Consider the following 21,368-nt stretch of genomic DNA (forward strand, 5'->3'; position numbering starts at 1 on the left):
GCTCTGGGAGTGTGGCATTTAGATAACACACACCCCCAGAATGGCTGGAAGTGGCATGGAAAGCTCACCCAGCCGGGAAACGCCAGCCTCAAAAGGAGTGGGCAAAGTCCTCTCTGTGCCGGCATCTCATTCAGCAGCCTGTGGGACGGAAACAGCCTGTGGACACTCCTTTTGCCCCATCTGTTTGAATCCCAAGTGAATCATCAGGCTACTTAGATGGAAAGAACATAAAATATTTTTATTTAATTAACATTTCTAAACAAGAAATATACAACAATTTTTGCATTTAATAATTTTAAGGTATAAACTGACATATTTACCATATATTGTTATAACTGAAGAGTGACTTTAACTCCACCCAGAACTGCTTCCTACTCAAACTCCAGCTCCATGACTCTGACTCTGCAGCTCTGCTAGTATCTTAACATGTGATTTACCACTAAACCTCTAGTTTTTCCTCATTCTGCTACCTCTGTAGCTGCCTCAGCTGACTGCTGTCAGTCAGAGCAGACAACATTGGTTTATACAAATAAAATTTATATTTTACGTCTGATAAACTACATATACTACAACGGTGGACCTCATTACTCAAGGGGTCATCAAATAATGACAAAGCCATAAAGCTTCTTAAACTTGATATTGGCAAGATACAGATTGCCCCTTTGGGGTGGCCTGCCCCTGCCCCTTTCCCCGACAGATTGGGGCCTGAGCGGCCACAGCGGCAGCCTCGGAGGCCCCAATTCGCCGCTTTTCCAGGCTTTGGGGAAGCGGCAAAACACCGCTTCCCTGTGGCCTGGAAAGGGGTGTCCTTGGGACTTCATGCCCCAGGACACCCCGACAGTGGCGGGAAAAGAGAGAAAGGGGCCGCTCGGCCCTTTTCCCTTCTGTATTGCTGGTGCAGCTGTCTAAAGGCTGCGCCAGCAATACGCACAGCAAAAGGAGCTCCTTTCGGCACCACTGAAAGGGCACCAAAAGCACCCTGTAGCGGCACCAGTACGTCATGGCCACACCGTGCCATTTGGACACAGCGCGGCCATCATGTCAAAATGGTGGCACCCATGTAGACAGGGCACCGCCATTTTAACGTATGGAGGACGTACTAGGGTTAGGGAGCATGTGAATGGTGCACGCTCCCTAACCCTAGAATCGCCGCCGCCACGCTACATTTTGGTGGTATGTATCCTGCCTTAGTTTAGGTTGTTAGCATGTAATCCAGCCTTACTCCAGTAACCCAGAGCTGCATTTTGTAAAAATGATAAATCACTTCAGAGATCTCCAGCATCATATCAATTTGTGTTTCATATTGCTGTTGTTTAGTCCTTATGGAGACTATCCCACCTTCTTTCTCTCCTATTCAGAAGCAAATGCCTCAGGAGGATATTGAATTGCTTAAAATAACAATGAATGCAAATTGCAATAATTCTCTGTGTCCCTCTCTTTGACTGATGTTGTTTCAGATTGTGAGCAGTCCATTTCCCAAGTCCTCCAAACACAGAAGTGGAAGAACAAAGAGACAAAGACAGAAGTGTGCACTCAGTCAAGCATTTTTCTTCTCCAAGTCAAGGAAAAAGATAATTACAAGATGAGCCCAAGCGTCTCAAGTTTACAAAGGTTTCCATGAGAAAAGAACAAGAGACTCTTTGTAGGTTGCTTCTCATCTTTGAAAACTGGCCGCTGTCAATGACACTGCCATGGCCTGGTTAAAAGCCTTGACAAAGATAATATTTGGACTAAAGATTTTGGACAGTTTTCCAGTTTTGAAGTAGTTTGTCATGGTTTACCAGTGTGAATCCTGTTGGCTCTCAATCCTTCTTTAATATTAATTTGCCCTCGAAGTCAAACAGCAACTATTGACACTTTGAAATCTTGAACCTACAAAAGTTCTTTGGCAGTTCCAGCTCTGTAGCAAATGCATACAAAGCAGAAAAATTATAGAAGAGTCCTTACTTGATTGTAAATGAAGTCTGTCAACACCTCACCAAGATAGAATTGTCTACACCCTTCTCCCTTTTCTAAGGTCATGGATCCTGAGCAAGGCCAGAAGAGCACAAAGAAGGGTGAAGAAGGTCCAAGGAAGAGGATTGTGAAGGGAGAGGTTTTCCAAGGCAGCATTTCACCTGTGGCTAGATATCTGAGCAGCTCCACTCCTTTGCAGGGCTCCCCCATTCAAGACATTGCATCTCAGCAGCATTTTTCAAAGGAGGAAGCCCTGGAAAAAACAGGACAAACACAACCCAAACATTCCTCTTTTGAACCCCTGACACATATGGCTCAGCTTCAGCAGCACTCTCTGTCGTCAGCATATTTGCCTCTGCAGAAACAGGAACATGCCCTTGAAGGGTCTACATGGCAGGTAGTTGATCCAGCAAGAGTGGTGCCTTCTAGTTCATTCCCGCCCTCTGGACCTCATTCCAGTCACAGCCAGATCTTACCGTCCCGGACCTCTGTCATTCCTGAAGAGGACATGCCCTCTGTTCAAAAAGTCTATGTTTCTCGCACCTCGCAGGCTTCATTAAAGCCATCTGAAGAAAGCCACAAGAAAGAAAAGAAACCTCAGAAACCAGGCAAATACATTTGTCAGTACTGTAGCCGGCCTTGTGCCAAACCAAGCGTCCTCCAGAAACATATCCGATCACACACGGGAGAGAGACCCTACCCATGTATCCCGTGTGGCTTTTCTTTTAAAACGAAGAGCAATTTGTATAAACACCGGAAGTCTCATGCTCACCGAATCAAAGCGGGGCTTTCTTCAGGGACTGGAACAGAGTTGTATCCTTCCAGCTTAGAAATGGAAAAAGTGGCTGGAGATGAATTTGAAGAGCCTACTGAAGGAGAAAGCACAGATTCTGAGGAGGAAACCAGGACTACACTGGGCCGTTCAGTAGAACTGTCACCTAGACAAAAGCAAACTATATTGTATGGGTCAGGAAGCCAAGGCTCTAGTCAAGAGAGCTGTTCATTTTCCCATTCTAGCATGTCTCTTGATGACAGTGGACACTTTGTAGAGCCAGCTTTGGAGCAAGCCCAGAGTCATAAATCAGAGGAAACACATACCATCAAACAAAAGCTCGCTCTACGATTAAGTGAAAGAAAGAAGGTGATTGAGGAACAGTCTTTCCTTAGCCCTGGCAGTAAAGGAAGCACAGAATCAGGCTATTTCTCAAGATCAGAGAGTGCTGAACAGCAAATCAGCCCACCAAACACCAATGCAAAATCTTATGCAGAAATTATTTTTGGCAAATGTGGGAGGATTGGCCAACGAACTGCCATGTTAGCTGCAGCCAGCACCCAGGAATTTCCACAGGTATCAGCTGAAGAAAAAACTAGCACTGTTCCTTTGTCTGTGCCTAGAACGCAGGTTATTGAACATATCACCAAGCTGATTACAATTAATGAAGCTGTTGTTGATACCAGTGAAATTGATAGTGTTAAGCCTAGGAGAAGTTCTCTGTCTAGACGGAGCAGTATTGAATCTCCAAAGTCAGGTGCGTACAGAGAACCCTTTCAGTTAGAAATGAAATCTGCTTCTGGTAGCCAAATTGAATCATCAAAGTTGTTGACCTCCCATATTGAAAAACTAAAGCCTGAACAATCACTGCTATCACTCCAGCAATCCCACAGTGCCACAGAAACAGTGCCTCTCCTTAGAAGCCATTCTATGCCTTCAGCTGCGAGCACTATGAGTTCTCCTCATACCTTTAGAGGTAGTTATTCTTTTGATGATCACATCACAGAATCTGAGGTCATGAGTCGTAGTCAGGTGTCTTCCCACCCACGAATGCTGAAACGGCAGCCTGCCATCGAACTACCATTGGGGATGGAGTACAGTTCAGAAGAAGTTAGCACAGCCAGCAAAAAGGGTGTTCCAAAACCTATGGAGGAAGAAGAAACCAAGGAGAGCGAGCTTACCAAAAAGTCAAGGAAGGGCACAAAAACAAAAGCGTTCATGTATGAATGTACCAATTGTGGTGCTCGATACAAGAAAAGGGATAATTATGAAGCTCACAAAAAGTATTATTGTTCAGAACTTCAGATCTCTAAGCCTCATTCTTCCAGTTCTCATACTTCATCAGAATCTGAGAGAAGTTTCATGGAAACTGATCCTTGGCCACAGATGATGCATTATAAATTAGGAAGTAGTTTAGAACTTACACCATTGCGGAAAAGGCGTAAGGAAAAGAGCCTTGGTGATGAGGAAGACCCCACGACTTTTGAATTGACTGAAATTTCTTCCTCTGGCACTGGGACAGTCACTCACTTTACTGGTTTGAAATCCACAGATGTGGCCTTCAGTCTGACTCCTGGATCCATTAAGTCACAAACAGATCCCAGTCAATCTGGGCACCTTTCTGATATTAGTGGAAGTTTTCACCCTAGGACTGCAAAACCATCTTTCATTACAGAAAGCAAGGAAAGGAGAACAATCTCAAAAGAGATCTCTGTCATCCAACACACAAGTTCATTTGAAAAATCTGACTCCATAGAACAGTTGAGTGGATTAGAAGGAGAAGAAAAGTTGCTGTTGCTACATGTATGTCAACCATCAGCCCAGCATGGCCGACTATCTCATTCCCTACAACCTAAACTTGTACGTCAGCCTAACATCCAAGTCCCTGAAATACTTGTAACTGAAGAGCCTGACAGGCCAGAAATGGAGCCTGAACCTCCCCCAAAAGAGCCAGAAAAAACAGAGGAATTTCAGTGGCCACAGAGGAGCCAGTCTCTCTCTCAGCTCCCTGCAGAAAAACTGCCACCCAAAAAGAAGAGACTGCGGTTAGCTGAAATGGCTCAGTCTTCAGGAGAGTCCAGTTTTGAATCAATCAGAAGCCCAAGTCAGGAAAGCAGCATCTCCCATGCTTCCAGCTATTCAACCTCATTTGAGCGAGAGGACGTTGTTTCCCAAACCTATGAATCCCACACAAAGCCTCCTATTGGTTCCCATATGTTAACAGTACCAAGCCACCACCAGCATCATCACCATTCCCGAGAAATGCGGAGATCTGCCTCCGAGCAGACACCCAATGTCTCTCACTCCTCTGCTATGTCAGAAACTCGCAGCAAATCATTTGACTATGGGAGCTTATCATCCTCAGCTTCTTCCAAATCCCATCCTCCAACAACAACAACACCCCAGGAGAGGAGAAAGTGTTTTCTCGTTCGACAGGCATCACTCACTCAGCACTCAGAATATGATCAAGACTCAGCCCCCAAAGGAGGGACAGAGACTGAAGAGTTGTTACAGTCTTCAGGCAAATCTCCTCCTTCAAGCTTGCCCCACCAGCAACCACCTTCATCCTCTTCCTCTTTTTCTCATAGAGACTATCCCTCTGATAAGGGTCAACCAAAAGACTGTCCTGAACCCATGTATCCCCATAAATATATTGAAACTTTGCAGGTATTCCATCACCCTTCACCAAATATATTTCATGAAAAGCAGTACATGACTCCAGAGATCTCCCTCTTGCCTTTTCAGCACCTTTTGCCACAATCAGAACAGTCAGTAGAGTTGTTCTCCACTCCGGATGTGAGGGACATCTTCTCTGCTCAGTATTCCATACCACAGATATCTCACTCCTTTTTTCAGAGTGCAGCTCTGCATGAAGCTTTGATGTACCCAAGACAGCTTCACATTGCTCCTCCATTTATGTCACACCCAGCTGATGTGGCATTCAGACAGAGTCCATCCCTTGTCCCAGTACATTATCCTAGCTCTCCCCCACTCCCCTCTGCATTCTTTCTGCCCCTTCAGCCACAGCTTGCTCTCCAGTTACACAGTGACATTGGTGCCCATTTGCCCCAACTCAAATCCAGGCTCTCCCCACCCACAGGAAGCCCAACCTTTTCCCCAGTCACAAATCACAACTCAGATAGCCAGTTACATATTTTCACTCACCCAAGCAGTCCATCTGCATCCATCTCCATCTCTCAGTTGGTGGTGCCTGCATGTTCAGAGCCTGTGGTGTCCCTTGTTGTCCCAGTTCGCATTCAGACTAACATGCCATCTTATGGGAGTGCAATGTACACCACTCTTTCTCAGATCCTAGTCACTCAATCTCACTGCAACGCCTCTTCTATCATCATGCCAAAATTTGATGATTATCAGATGAAAGGTACCTTGGTCTGTACTGCTAATATTCATGGAATTGGTCTTGATTTGGCACAGATGATTACCAAAGAAACAAAGTCTTTGTTCCAATCTCCATATCTGAGACTTCCATTATCATTGTCAGAAAAGAAAAGTTACCTTCCCTTTGGGTCCACATCTGAAAGTGTCTTGGGTCTCGAAGGAAGTCCACTGACTGTTGGAGGAAGCAAGCGGATGCTATCTCCAGCTGGGAGTTTGGAGCTCACTATGGAAACTCAGCAGCAGAAAAGGGTGAAGGAAGAAGAATTTTCCAAAACAGAGAAACTGGAAATAACAACAGCATCCAATGAAGAAGAGGAAGGAAAGAAGCACAATGAAAGGATAGCTAAGGCAGAAATTTCCCCCAATGCATCTCCTGAATCTCTGGAATCACAGGAAAGTCAGGATAATCTACAGCTGATATTACCGCATTCTGAGACCTTGAGCTTTGAAGCACAAGGAGAACACAAGCAGTTGGCTGGCAGGCAGTTCCAAAGCCAGGATTCTCCACGGATGGTGAAGAAGGACAATTCCAAAGAAACATTGGAACTACCCACAGGAAGCTGTCCAAGCTCAACACTTTCCTCTGAGTCTGCTCAAAGTACAAAGACGTCTTGCACTAGTGCAGATATTACGAAGGTACTTCCATTCCCCAGTCTTCATACAACTACTAATGTCAGTTGGTGCTATTTAAATTACATAAAACCAAATCACATCCAGCAAGTTGACAGCAGGTCCTCAGTTTATGCCAGCTGGTGCACTAGTTTGTACAATCCCAACATCCCTGGTATATCCACTAAAGCAGCCCTCTCACTTTTGTGCGCCAAGCAAAAGGTGAGCAAAGAAACCTACACCATGGCAACTGTTCCACGTCCAGAGACAGGGAGGCTGGTGCCTTCAAGCTCCAGGAATCCCAAAATGTCTGAGGTAAGGAAATTTGTTTTTCCTTTTGTCCTCATCTGTTTTGTGGGTAAGAATTTTACATGGATGCTGTTGGGTTTTTCTGAAGTAATTTTCTACAAGCATCCTTGTGCTGGTGAGCATTTTCCTATCGAAGGGACTTTCTAGGTTATACATTAGGCAGGGTCCCATCAGCTCTTGTCAGCTCCAGTACTGAGATCTTCTGGGAGTCACCATTCTGCAACATCCAGGGTTGCTGTCCTTACTCTAGAGCACCACTTCTGTTGCCTAGAATGAACTAGTGCTGGTATATTTTAAACGGAAACATATATGTACCTACTGCATTGAGTTGTTCTGATCCATTTTTAAAGTCCACAATCCTAATGTACCGGTCCTTGCCAATAGCGATGTTAAGTTGATAGAAACAATCATTCATTCCATAGAATATGAAAGGAAACTACGTCAGATTAAAAAAAACAACCACCAGAATATTCTTTGAAAATCAGATCCAATAGCAGATACTATTTCCAAGCCAGCAAGGAAATTTTTGTTGGGGAAACATCATTGAAATATATTGCTAATTTTAAGGTAGTGGTTGTTCTCATTCTAAGCAGTAGCAATAGTAACTAAGATAAAATCTGGCAACTTTTATTTTAATAATAGACAAGTTGTTTATACCTCATGGTTCCAAGAAAAAGCTGTGTGTGTTACTCCAGTGTCTAATACACATAAGAGGGCAGGCTTCCTTGTTGTTTCTTTTCTGGAGTTGTGCAACACTCACTCACTCACTCAAACACATTCACACACACACACTTCCAGTTAACTATGATTATACAAAGTATACATCATTTACATTTTTTAAAAGATAGTAAATTCAAAGCCAAACAATTTGCTGAGTAAAAGTATCTCAAAGCAATAATGTGTCAAATAACACAAAGAACAATTTTGAGATTACTGGTTTTGAGACTGATGTTAGGATAAACCAGTGGCTCTTCAGCTATGGAACCATTGATTGTTGGGGTTTTTTAAAATTATTTTTGCAGTGCATCACATTGGCTTATCTTATAGACACTGGAAAGGTTCCTCTGCTAAGGAATACCCTTAGATATACCTCCATATGTGCAGAGTTAAAAGGGACTATCATCATTTTAATCTTGTAGTACAAAACTAAATGTTGATTAGCTTATTATTATTATTATTATTATTATTATTATTATTATTAAACTTTATTTCTAAAGCGCTGTAATTAAGCTTGACAAATACAATCTTTTATTTGCTCACATTTTTGTAATGCCTTCATATATTTATTTCAATGGTATTATAAACATGATGGCAGAGCTGTTACAAGAGTGGGGTAGGGACTGCACTGGGTGACACCTCAGAGAGAGGTAAATACCCAGTGGAGGAGTCACTTCTGTCCATCTGGAGACCCCCTGGCTGATCCCCTCTGCCAGCCGGGCATCTCTGCTGTTCATTGGCGGGGGGTAATGTGCTGCTACTGCCCAACAGCCCCAGTCTGGTGGGGCTGCTGGCTGGGTGGGAAAGAAAGTCCCCTCACCTCTCTTTCCCACTTGGGCAGCACTCCTCCAGACCTGGAAGGCACTGTTAGGTGGCAGCAGCACCTCCACCCCGCCAGCAACCATTGGTGGGAAGGAAATAACCTTCTGGGCCTGGCAGGGCTGCTATCCAGGTGGGAAAGGAGGTAGGTCTATAGTTTTTTGTGGGTTTTTCGGGCTATGTGGCCATGTTCTAGAAGAGTTTCTTCTTGACATTTCACCAGCATCTGTGGCTGGCATCTTCAGAGATGCTGGCAAAACGTCAGGAAGAAACTCTTCTAGAACATGGCCACATAGCCCGAAAAACCCACAAAAACTATGGATGCCGGCCATGAAAGCCTTTGACTTCATGGAGGTAGGTCTCTTTCCCAGTTGGCCAGAAGATCCTCCAGACCTGAAGGGGCTGCTAAACAGCAGCACTCCACTCTTGTCATGGCAGAGGCAGCCTGGCTGGTGGAGGGGCCAGCTGGGGTGTGTGCCAGGCAGTTTGAAGGGGATGGCATGAGTTACCATACTGGGGTACAGTAACCCTAATGATGCCACTGCATTATGGGGACCACCAGATCCAAGACTGCATGCAGAGCAACATCCAAAGCCTCATGAAGCAGAAAACAGACGGATGTGAATTGTTTATAGAGATATGCTAAAAATTCATAGTCTTTCATGGCTGCCCTAGAGAAGATAGTCAAAGCTGATGCAAAATGTTTACCAGTGAGATGAAAAGGAAGCAAAGGCCTTAGAACCGTGGGGCGGAGGGGGGGGGGAGCATTAAAAAGAGGTGTTTTTGTCATATGTCATTTGATCATATGCTGAACTGGTTAGCTTGAAAATACAATTTCAGAAAGCAAATTTTAGGTGAAATCCAGACTGTTTGGCGGAAGGTTTCCAAAGATTTAACTAACCACATAGATATCTTGCTTCTGAATTAAAAAAACAAATATCATATTGTCTAGTTGACAGTAGGGATCCTTGGGTACCAGTTCACCTAATTTTTCTTTTACCTTTTACCTTGTCACTAGCTGTTCCCAAGGTTTGGATTCTTAGGGGATATTCTGGGGGGGAAAGGTGATACATGTTTTCATATCCATGAGGAAGAGCTACTTTTAGTGACAAACCCATGGCAGTGTAAATAAGCAGAAGTCTCTAGGCAATAAGTTTTTTTACATTGGTGACTGAAGGTGCTTAAGCAAATAAGCTAAAATGTGCAACTCTGGACAAATAGCTTGTTTGACACTGTTTCATGAGTCCAAGAGAGGGAAACAAGATAAATCAGTTCACACAACACAATGAAGATTTAATGGAGAGCCAGACAAACAAGGAACAGACTAGAGCTTTACTACAAGTGATGCGCATTTTGCCTGGATATGCCAATAGACTTGCTCAATAGCAACCAGTTGGGTTGCAATTGGTCTAAACAGAAAGAAAGCACTAGGGATATATATATATATATATATATATATATATATATATATCGTTAGTGATGGCCATTCTACACTTGGTTGCTGAGCACCAAAAGATTTGTAATGGATGTGTGTATATAAATAATTATTATCTCCTTGTGAGTAGGTTTTGGTTTTTCTTTCTCTGGACGAGTCTTGTGCAAAGTTTCTATGTTCAGCAACAGACCTTTGCAATAATAAATAATTGCTCTGATCTTTTGGGGGAGATAGGTTCATCTGCCTTCACTCCTTGTCCACGAAGGTAAAAAAGATGTAAAGAAAATGGATAAGGAAGAGGAGAAAAGAAGGAAAGCGGAAGATGACATTCCTGTATCCAAACGAGGGGAACCAGCCAGGATCAAGATCTTTGAAGGAGGGTGAGTTGCTTTGCATCCCATCTTCCATAGTGCTTTGTTGACTGACAAGCTTTCCTTTTAAAAGCATCTGATCAATAAAATATGCCACATTGACTCCCTACTGACACTGATTGGGCCTGGCTTTCCATTGCTTCCTCCTCTGATTCTTTCCATCACCCTCAAATTCCCTTGACACTAGTGATCTTTATGACAGTGAGTAGCAGCATTTAGTGTCTATAGAACTAGACAGAAAACATGTTTTTAGTGTTTCTGTGGTTTGCTTAATAGAAATGTATTGTGAAGGTGTGCTGCCTTGTTAACCATAATTTCCTAGAGGCATTGATTTGGACTGAATTCTCTTAAGTATGGTACTAGATGCGAGGATAATAGTGTCTAGTATTTGAGAGGCAGCTTGCATTTGTTCACATTTGTGCCTGAATTCACATATTGTCAGGGTAGCAGCATAGGACTGACTGAACGGGCAGATACCAACCTTTTATGCAGAATGGTATCGGATTGCGCATGGTGCTGCACTGGCCATGCTGGATGGGGAATTCTAGGAGTCCAAGAAGGTAGCTTACCAAATTTGAGGCAGACAACTGACTACAATTCTCACCCACAGAAAACTTCAACAGGTTGTATTGTTGGTTTAGTTTTGCACGTGTGTATGAAACCTGATTGTTTCTCTACACAGATTTCAGGTTTCTTTTAGAATGGGATGCTTAATATTTAAGTCCTTACTACTCTTTACTACCTTCAACTGCAATAGTAGTTTGCCTGCCACCATAGTCATACAGCATTTATTGGTCAATTATCTGAATTACTGAAGGCTTTTATAAGTGCTCAGATTATACAGTTACATGAAAAAGTGGCTCGCCTTAATAAAATCCACAAACCGTTTTAGGATACCAAGTTATTTTAGGAAGACAGATGAGATATTAAATCAGTAAATAATTTAAACGAAGGAAGAAGTTTAACTTAATAGCTAAAGGTCTGACATAAAAAGTATCTCAGAACTCTTGCATGCTTTAATTTAAATATTGGTTGGGTTTTAAGACCCAAACCTGCCAAGAAAAAAGTTATTGTGGATGAACTAGGCAAGCCACCCAAATGTATTTTAAAAAAGGTTGTTCTTGTAAGGTATTGCGGTTGTGTCAGAAATCCTAAAGATATTCAGCTTTCAGGTGAAGCACCATTGTAGTCCAAGCCAGAGTTTAGAAGGGATATAAAAGTATTTGCAAAATTGTTTGCCCTTAACATGAAAAGGTGTCTTTCTACATATGAGCATGCAGAAACATGCTAAAGGAAAACAATTGCCAAACGCAATTTTTCACTCCTCCATAAGAACAAAAAGACCAGTGTTTTTCTTTTTTGTTTGTGTCAGCACTGTGTGCATTACGTAAAAAACAGGGATCCAAAATCAATTTGGAGTTGGGGATAGTGTATATTTTTGCACAAAAAAACTACTACTACTACTACTTTTGCAAAAAGATTCAAGATGTGAAAAAATAACAAAAATGTACATAATTTTACCTAAGGATGAGAAGACTTGAATTCTTTTGTTCTGATATATAGGAGTGAAATAGATGACAGTTTATATTCCTAGAATTGAGTCATGTTCCCTGTGTGTAAGGTGTTTAATTCATTGATAACAAACCCTTTGACTGACTAAAAAAGTGTTCAAGGTAAGAGGGATCCTGTAATCCAGCCAGAGAAGGGTAAATGATGCTCAAGAAAGGTGTCTAAGCATGTCCATTCAGAAGAGAAAGCAAGATAGCCATCTTAATGTTCGCTACAAAAGTAGGTAGGACAAAAACCAAACCAAAAAGCCACTGGGCAACATGTAAGCATGATGGGTATGTCCTTATGCCTGCCAGTGGGACTTTAAAATATTACATTACTTTTTTGTACTGCAATAGTTCTTTTTCTTTTAATATGCTTCCTCTGGTTTTGATTCTTTTTTGTTTCGTTTCAAACTCTTTGCAGCACTAGTTCCTTGTCTTGCACATTATAATGGATTAACTTTGGATTTCTTAGCCGTATATAAGCATTTCGCTGTAAAAGGACAGGTAGATACGGACCGATACATGACAGATAATTCATATAAATAGAGCATCGAGAGATTGCAAAAAAGTTTAAAATAACTGCAAGATGGGACATTGGGGTGGCCAAAACAGGATGGGGTTATGTAATATTCTGTAGTCATGAAAAAGGAAGACAGTAGCAAAATTTTATTACATGAACCTATTGAGCTAACAATTATTCTTCAGTGACAGAACCCATGCAATTTTTAAATTATTTTTTAATCAATTTTATTGTAAAAAATAACTTTCAAAATCAATATCAAGCATTATCTGTTCTTAAACAAATCTTACACATCAGGTCTAATCATATTCATTCTTTTCTGCACCTTTTATAATTCAGATTTGTGATATAAGCAATACAATATTCATATTCCAACCTATATTTCCTCTCATGAGTAATTAAAGCTACTAAAAGCCTAAGCGAACTGTTTTGATCTTTCACCCTAGCTTGTCTATCCTCCATAATTTTTAACTTTTTAAATGTATTCAACATCGAGTTACTTCCATGACCTCCACTTTATCCTTTACTTTTCCTTTTATACATATATTGTCAAATCTCTATATCTCATGTTTTTGTTTATTTGAATTCTGTTAAATCTTTCTGAGGCACTCTCTCTCTCTCCACACCTTTTCCCTCTTAAATATTACCCATTCTCTTTTATTCCTTACATTTGTACTTTTCAAATAAAGCCCAGTCTTTTTCTCGGTCCTCTGTCATGATTCCTTGGATACCTCTAGATAATCTTTCCATCTCTTTCATGTCACAGATTTGATTATCCATTCATCAACTGTGCGGATTTGCTCTAACTTCCATTTCTGTGCATATTGCAGCCTTGCTGCTGTTATCATACAGTATATAGTAGAATTCTCCAATGATGCCTTTCCGCCTCTTCTTCTAATATATATGTCATATTCAGGAGAAAAAGTTCTAGCCTGAATGGTATCATAACCACCAGTATTTTTGGCATTGGCTGTCTTATCTTCTTCCAGTATTCTTTGCCGTGTTGGCAATGCCGCCACATAAGGAGGAAAGTACCAACATTATGTTGGCACTTCCAGCATCTGTTTCTTGTATCTTGTAAATTTTAGATAATTTTGCAGGGGTGATGTACCATTCATATGACTTAATATATAATGGCACAGCAAAATGGAGTCCCTAACATGGAAAATCAAGGTTTGCTATTTGGCACTTATACTATTTTGGGAATATTTTCAAGCCGTGGATGCTTGAATTAGTGGATAAAAAATCCTTGGATAAGGAGGGCCAACTGTAGGTTCTTTTCTGGGATATTCCCCATATTTCTAGTGTAATATCTTTACATACATACATACATACATACATACATACATACATATATATTGACTCCACTTTATCATAGATTATTTAACTGTGTCTTGTTCTAATTCATATAGGAGTGATATTTTGTACAATTTTGCTATGTTCTTACGTTCACCTTCTATAAAAATTTTGTCAAGTTTATTATTTTTATCTTCAGTCCATTCTAATCTTAAATCCATTTTAAGCCTTTCTGTCAGTTTCCTGTGCAAAAACCATTGTACTTCTACTCCCTCTTAACTTCTTCCTTTGACTTTATTCTTACTCCTTTTCTGCATTCTTTATCAGAATCTGATCACATCTTAAACATCTCTCTCCTTCCAACCTCCATCTCCCAAAGACAGCTTCATGTAAATATATTACTTTTTGTCAAAGGTGAAGTAATCTTTTTCTAACGTAGTGGTTATTTTCTCATACAACCCATAGAAAAATTTAGTTGGCTGTAGAGCGGAACTGGATTTCTCCAACGAAGTAATCTTACGCAGCAAATTTCAGTCTTTCAACACCTTATCATTAAACTTCTCACACTCCATGACACTTTTTTTTGAAAACCTGTTTCAAATCATTTTTGCAACATAATTGGGCTTTGTAAAAAAAAATCAGGACAAAATTGACATTTGTATTAAAATGACAGGACAGTCTGGAAATATTAGATAAATACGAAATAAACAGTACTGTTCCATTTAAAATGGTAAATATGGTCAGCCTATGTATACCCCTTTGCTCCAGACAGCAATACTAACTGAATATGCAATATTTGTTAACAAGACTATCAGCCGAAAATAGGGAAGGGGGAATAACTCAGTGGCATAATACCTGCGTTAGGAGGACAGCATCCCAAGCAGTGAAGTGACTGTGTATTTTGAAAGGAAGGCATTGTAACAGTCTCCCCACAAACAGAGCCCAAGCATACCAGAAGCTGTGGTTCCTTATTTATAAACTTTTCTATAAGTTTCCATATTGGACATGTATGGTTATGTTAGCTTCATCCCTTTCCATTGTTGCTCTCCATGGATTCATGGAGAGCCTCTCTCTCTCTCTCTCTCTCTCTCTCTCTCTTTGTGATTGGGATGACAGCACTTCTAGTACACCCCACTCCCCATGTGTTCATTGTGAATGTCTGAATAGGGCTTGTGAGTGTGCCTGTTTAGAGGCATGCACTAGCACATTTCAAAACAGAAATAGTGTGCTATGATGTAACACCCAGTTTGTTAGGAAAGGTCTAATGTTGCTTTTCGTTAGCTTGTTGTTATGTGCCTTCATGTTGATTCTGACTTAAGGCAATCCTAGGTTGTTGTTGTTTTGCAAGATCTATTCAGAGGAGGTTTATTGCAGGTGTATCTGCATGTATGTACTTTCAAGTTACATGTTAACATATGGCAACCCTGTGAATTTTTACAGGGTTTTCTTAAACATGGGATACTTAACCTTACTTTATGAGAAAGTGTGACATGCCCAAGCTCACACAGTGAGTTTCTGTGGCTGGCTGTTTATTCAAATGCTGGGTTCTCAGGTTCTAGCCCAGCACTTAAACCCCTATACCACATAGGCTCTCTCATAGGGTTCCTACTAAGGTAAAATGGGATGAAAGCAGGACCAAAATGTAGAGATTGACTTGATCATCTTTGTGGATCCCTATCATAGAGTGTGCCTCTTTGATTCTGCTGTATCTTTTGCAAGTTTTAAAGTTATCAGCCATACTGTACTTCTGTGCCACCTCTCTGGGATGGGACTTAGGGGTCCTGTTTTAGAGTGTGTCCTGTTCTCCTTCAACTCAGCCAAATCCTCAAGGTCTAGCAAATTCCTCACTTGCCTCGCAGACAATTTCATTGTCCAAAAGGTGGAAGAAGCAACAAGGGGATCAGCTATTTTGATTCTGACCCTAACTAACAGGGATGACTTGGTTAATGGGGTGCAAGTGGTGGGATCCTTAGGTGGAAGTGACCATGTTCTCCTGGAGTTTGTTATACAGTGGAAAGGAGAAGCCAGGCAGAGTCAGACACGCATCCTAGACATCAGGAGAGCGGATTTCAGTAAACTTAGAGAAGTATTGAGGGTGACCCCATGATCAGGAATATTAAAAGAGAAGGGAGTTCAAGATGGATGGGAGTTTCTCAAAAGGGAGATACTGAAGGCACAATTTCAAACAGTTCCAGTGAGGAAGAAAAATGGGAGATGTCTCACGAAACCAGGATGGATGACTAAGGAACTTTCAATTGAGCTAAGTTTGAAACGGAACATGTATAAGAAATGGAAAAATTGGGAAATCACCAAAGAGGAATTCAAACAAATAGCAAGCACGTGTAGGGGTAAAGTCAGAAAAGCCAAAGCGCAGAATGAACTCAGGCTTGCTAGAGAGATTAAGAACAACAAAAAGGGCTTTTTTGGATATGTCCGCAGTAAAAGGAAGAAGAAGGAAACGGTAGGGCCACTGCGTGGAGAAGATGGCAAAATGCTAACAGAAGAGAGAGAAAAGGCAGAATTACTCAAAACCTTCTTTGCCTCAGTCTTCTCAGAAAAGGAAAAGGGAGCTCAACCTGAGGATAATGGAGCAGAGGACAGAATAGGGGAATTTCAGCACAGAATAAGTAAAGAGATAGTAGAGAAATACCTTGTTAATCTAAATGAATATAAATCTTCAGGACCAGATGAACTAAATCCAAGAGTAGTTAGAGTGTCTGTGAACATTTAGAAGGCAATGCCATAATCACAAAAAGTCAACACGGGTTTCAGAGAAAGAAATCATGCCAGACAAATCTTATCTCTTTCTTTGATAAAATTAGCAGCTTTTTAGATGAAGGGAATGCTGTGGATATAGTACAGTGCACTCGCATTATAGGCTGGCATGCTATACATGGCTTTTAGCTTACGTGCAAAGCCACGTAGAGCTGTGCGGGAGCATGGGGCTCAAGTCCCATTCAAATGAATGGGGCTCACACCCATGGCATGCACGCACTACTGCACCGCCGCATGCACGAGCCCCATTCACTTGTTTATTGCTGCTCCAGAGAACACAACCCAGAACAATAGATGCAAGCTACTGGAAAAGAGATTCCAGCTCAACATTAGGAGGACCTTCTTACAGTAAGGGCTGTTTGACAGTTGAACATATCCCCTTGGAAGATGGTGGAGTCTCCTTCTTTGGAGGTCTTTAAACAGAGGCTAGATGGTCATATGTCGAGGATGCTTTGATTTAGAGTTCCTGCATGGCAGGGGGTTGGACTGGATCGCCCTTGTGGTCTCTTCCAACTCTGTGCTTCTATGATTCTATGATTTTTGAAGATACAAAATGTTGAACCTGCTCATGGTGATGCATGACTTTGTTACATCCCATTTTGATTATTGTAATGTGTTCTATGTGTGACTGCCCTTGAAAAATTGTCTGAGAAATTTCAAGAGAACATGCAACTCCCTTTGTACAGCAGTTTGGCTGACTCCCAATCTGTTCTTGTTCTCTGATTTTCTGGTTTAGGCATCTTAGGTTCAGATTCACTAGACTATACAGTCAGACCTTGGTATCTGTGGGGGATCCAGTCTGACCTTCCCCTGATGGTTAAAATGTGGGACCTCAAATTGCATGCACCGCCATTGGGGACAAAGGGACTTGCTGTCCACATGTGCTTAAATCCATGAATGGTTAGTCTACGAACAATAAGGCTCTGCTGTATTTCAGAGGAAGGAACTGTCAAAACCATCTCTGAGTATTCCTTGGCTAAGAAAACCATAAGCTGACATGTGACTTAAAGGCAAACACACACACACACACACACATACAGAGAAAAGCAATACATAGATTAATTGAAATACTGCATCCAGCTATGATTAAGAAAATTTAACTGTGGCTTAGTACAATCTCTGATTTGACAAACCTTGACTTACAGTGCCAAGCCAACCACAATAGATATGCAAACTGTGCTTGTAGTGCTGGGGAATAACTGTAGTTCTCCGTTATGGTTTCTGTGACTTACACATATGTGCTTCTCATATAATTATTATTTTATTTATTATTTTAAATTATTTTATACTTACATAAATAATTCCTGGAAATATAACATATTTTCATGTAATTAAAAAAATTCTACAAGATGCTAGCCTGTGGTATAAAACAGAAGCACAATGCATAACACAAGTTATCACTTGAAACATGAACTATTGCTCTTCTACTACATAGTGAGGAAAACGCTCATAACTGCAAAAGAAAATAATAGCAGAGAACCTCAAAGACCTGAAACAACTACCAAGGAAGATCAAAGAAGAAAGTGCAAAGGTAGGCTTACTGTTGAAAAAACAAAAATAATGACCACACAGAACTTACACACATTTAAACTAGACAATGAGGAAATAGAAATAGCAAAGAGCTATCATATCTGGGATCAAATATCGATCAGAACGGGGAAATCAGCAAGGAAGTCAGAAGAAGATTAAGAATGGGGAGGGCAGCTATGAAAGAACTAGAAAAGATCTTGAAATGCAAAGACATCCAACTCAGCACAAAAATCAGAATCGTACATGCCATTGCATTCCCTATTACCATGTATAGATGTGACAGTTGGACAGTCAAGAAAGAAAATAGGAGGAAAATCAACTCATTTGAGATGTGGTGCTTGAGAAGAGTGCTGAGGATTCCACAGACAGCCAAAAGGGCAAGCAAATGGATCCTAGAGCAGATCAAGCCAGAAATATCCCTAGAAGCCAAGATGACAAGACTTAGACTGTTATGCTTTAGACACATCATGAGAAGGAATGAATCATTGGAAAAGACAGTGTTAGGAAAGGTGGAGGGGAGTAGAAAGAGAGGAAGGCCTCATGCTAGATGGATGGACTTAAAGAGACCATGAATATGAGTTTGCAGGAGCTGGGCAGAGCAGTAGAGGACGGGGGGGGGGGGGGGGGTGTGAGTCTGGAGATGTCTCATACATAGGATCACCATGGATCAAGATCGACGCGAAGGCAGTTAACAGCAACGAATGCATAAACTGTGGGCCTCTGTGAGGTGTCTCGGACTTGTAGATTGAAAAGGGATTTTTTCCTGTGTTTTGCTCAAGACATCGGCCAGACTGAAGCATACTGCCTTCATATTCTCCAACATTTCATGCTTGAGAACTAGGATACATGTGGCCAAGCTACAGTGGAGTAGGAACAAAATTCTGTCTACTTCTCTCTAACCCTTTAAAAATCCCATCAGCTATGAGTATTAAAGGCCCGGGACAGATGGGCCCGAAGTAGCGTGCCGCTGCCGATACTAGGGTTCAGGAATGTGTGGTAACCTCATGCTGCCGAATCCTAGCACGTCATGGCGGCGGCATCATAATGGCATCCTCTCCACATGCATGCCGCCATGATGACGTAAGTGACATGCAACATATGGATGTCACTGCATGTCACTTATGTCATGCGTGCGCCGTTCTAAAAAAACCCTGGTTTTTCCAGGTTCTTTTTGAAGTGGAGGGAAGCCAGGCAGTTTGGCTGCTGCAGTATCCCTCCTCAGGCAAACAGGCCACTGCCAGCCCACCTTTTTGAGGCGGTGTGTACCAGGCAAAAGATAGTTACTGTCTGCAGTTTGTGCTGTACATTTATGTTTAAAAGTGTTTTAAAAACTGAACAAGCAAACGTAAAATATTTGGAAACAATTAGTTACAAATAACTAGATACCTGTAATCAGTTTCTTCTCCTTGTACCATTTAATTCTATCATCCACTTCTTCAGCTGCTTTAAAAATGTCCTAGTTTCTCTCTCTTCCTCTCTCTTTTCCCTTTTCTCTTTGGCTTAGATGGCTGTAGAAAGGCAGGTGCTTTACTGATTCTGGGGGATTCAGCAGTGGTGGAATTCAGAATAATTGACAACTGATTTTGTCTAATTTTTTTGCCTGCATGAGTAGATGTGTCCTGCCAACTTACCTTCACCTAGTGAGGTTTGCTGCCTTTCTGTTGGGATCCCATGAGCTGGTGATGTTGCATCTGGCCAGTGTTTGCAACAGCCCCTCAGCAGCAGCTGTGCTGGACTTGTGTTCACATATTTTACTTTCTCTGTGGCTCACGAGGTTCCAGTCCTACCCTCTCCCTCTTCCATTCTGGTCTCTTCCTCCTGCTCTCTTTTCAGTCCAACTTTCTTGGTTGTGGCAGAGGATTTGACTAAATGGACCTTGAATCCCTTTCAGCTCTGTGATTTTATAATTTTAGCTTGCTTTAAGATGCGCAGTGATGCAGACTGTTCTTGCTGGCATAAAATGAGAGCAGTACCTTTTAGGACCCATTCTGCAGCATTTTGGTATATCATGCCCATATCTTACCTGGATGAGAGGCATTTCATTTGTCTGCCCCTTGCCTCTTCTTCTTTCCCTTCTGTTATTCACACATTGAATTTTTAACTATTACCTTTAACTCAGTTTGCAAAGCAGCAGCTGGCTTTGAAAAGGAGAGATAACTTGCAGATGTTTTCCATCATGGCACAGAACTAGTTCCCCCCCACCCCCAAGGTTTGTAAATTATTTGACATCCTTATTTAAGCAAATGATTTAATGACAGGAATTATGTGGTTTTCAGGGTTGCAAGAAGCCAAAGTGTTATGCTTCTCATCTCAGGTTCACTTGTATTGATTTCATGCCCATGTCTTTTGTGAGCCAGGAGATAGATTTCCAATGTCTCTGGGCTGCTCTTAATGGAATGATTTGCACTTAACCATTTCACGTGGTCATATCAATACCTCCATTTGGAAATACTCAGGGAGGTTTGTACCCCAAATGGCAGGAGGAAAGTGACATTTCGGTGAATTTTTATGAACATTAATTTTTGCTGTCAATTTTGCGAGATTCTGGCCCTGGACAGACGGGCCCTTTAGCACGTCCTGGCAATGTGCTAGGGTTGCCTCGGGGTGCCATTTCCAGACGCACCGTAACCCTAGGATGTCACCAGGATGTCATCACTGCGCGGCACTGTACACACGGTGTGCATAGCAATGACGTCACTGCTGTGTGCCATCCATTGCACGCCCAGCAGCAATGTGTTCGCCCCACCGTAGGCAGTTTGCAGCAGTGCTAAAAGGAGCCGCTTTTCAGCACTCCTTTGCTTTTCGCATAGCCGTGCCATGCAATTTGGTTGCTGCAACACGGCTACGTGGAAAAGAGAGGTGGCTCCTGGCCGCCTCTTTCTGGTGGTCTGTACCCCGCCTCTGCTAAGAAATTTCCTTCTTCTTCTTCTCACTCCTCTTTGTGGCATAACTCCTCACAGCTGGCAGTAACTGTCACCTGCCTGATGGCCATAATTTGTCTCCCATCAGAATAATAATAATAATGACCTATTATTGAATGACCTAGCATTGCTCTGCTGAGGCTGGTAATGTAGCGCTGTCTCAGTCCCTGTTTCATTGGTTCTCCAACTGTTCCCCAACCATTTTTCATAATGGACTACAGGGCTTTGTGATTTTTTAATCACATAGATTTTTGTTTAATAATGGGTTGCATTTTTCTTATATACAAACTTTTCAACATATTTTTCAAGGATTTTAATACACTTTTCCATTGACTAAATGGTGCTTGTATGCATTTTTAAAAGCATTTTGCTTTACTTTACAACCA

At 41.6% G+C, this 21,368-nt stretch overlaps 1 protein-coding gene across 1 annotated transcript in view; it reads left to right on the top strand.

Moving 5' to 3' along the window:
- HIVEP3 (HIVEP zinc finger 3) overlaps positions 1-21,368 on the top strand; it is a 151,486-nt gene that overhangs the window by 83,560 nt on the left and 46,558 nt on the right. Inside the window, exons 3-4 of the mRNA XM_089482931.1 lie at positions 1,458-7,051; positions 10,251-10,396. Coding sequence (XP_089339057.1) covers positions 2,021-7,051; positions 10,251-10,396 — 5,177 coding nt within the window. The 5' untranslated portion in view covers positions 1,458-2,020. The remainder of the gene's footprint in view (positions 1-1,457; positions 7,052-10,250; positions 10,397-21,368) is intronic.

This window comes from Sceloporus occidentalis, unplaced genomic scaffold (genome assembly GCF_023333645.1).
Source record: "Sceloporus occidentalis isolate IW3139 unplaced genomic scaffold, rSceOcc1.0.p SCAF_20, whole genome shotgun sequence".
Taxonomy (NCBI): Eukaryota; Metazoa; Chordata; class Lepidosauria; order Squamata; family Phrynosomatidae; genus Sceloporus; species Sceloporus occidentalis.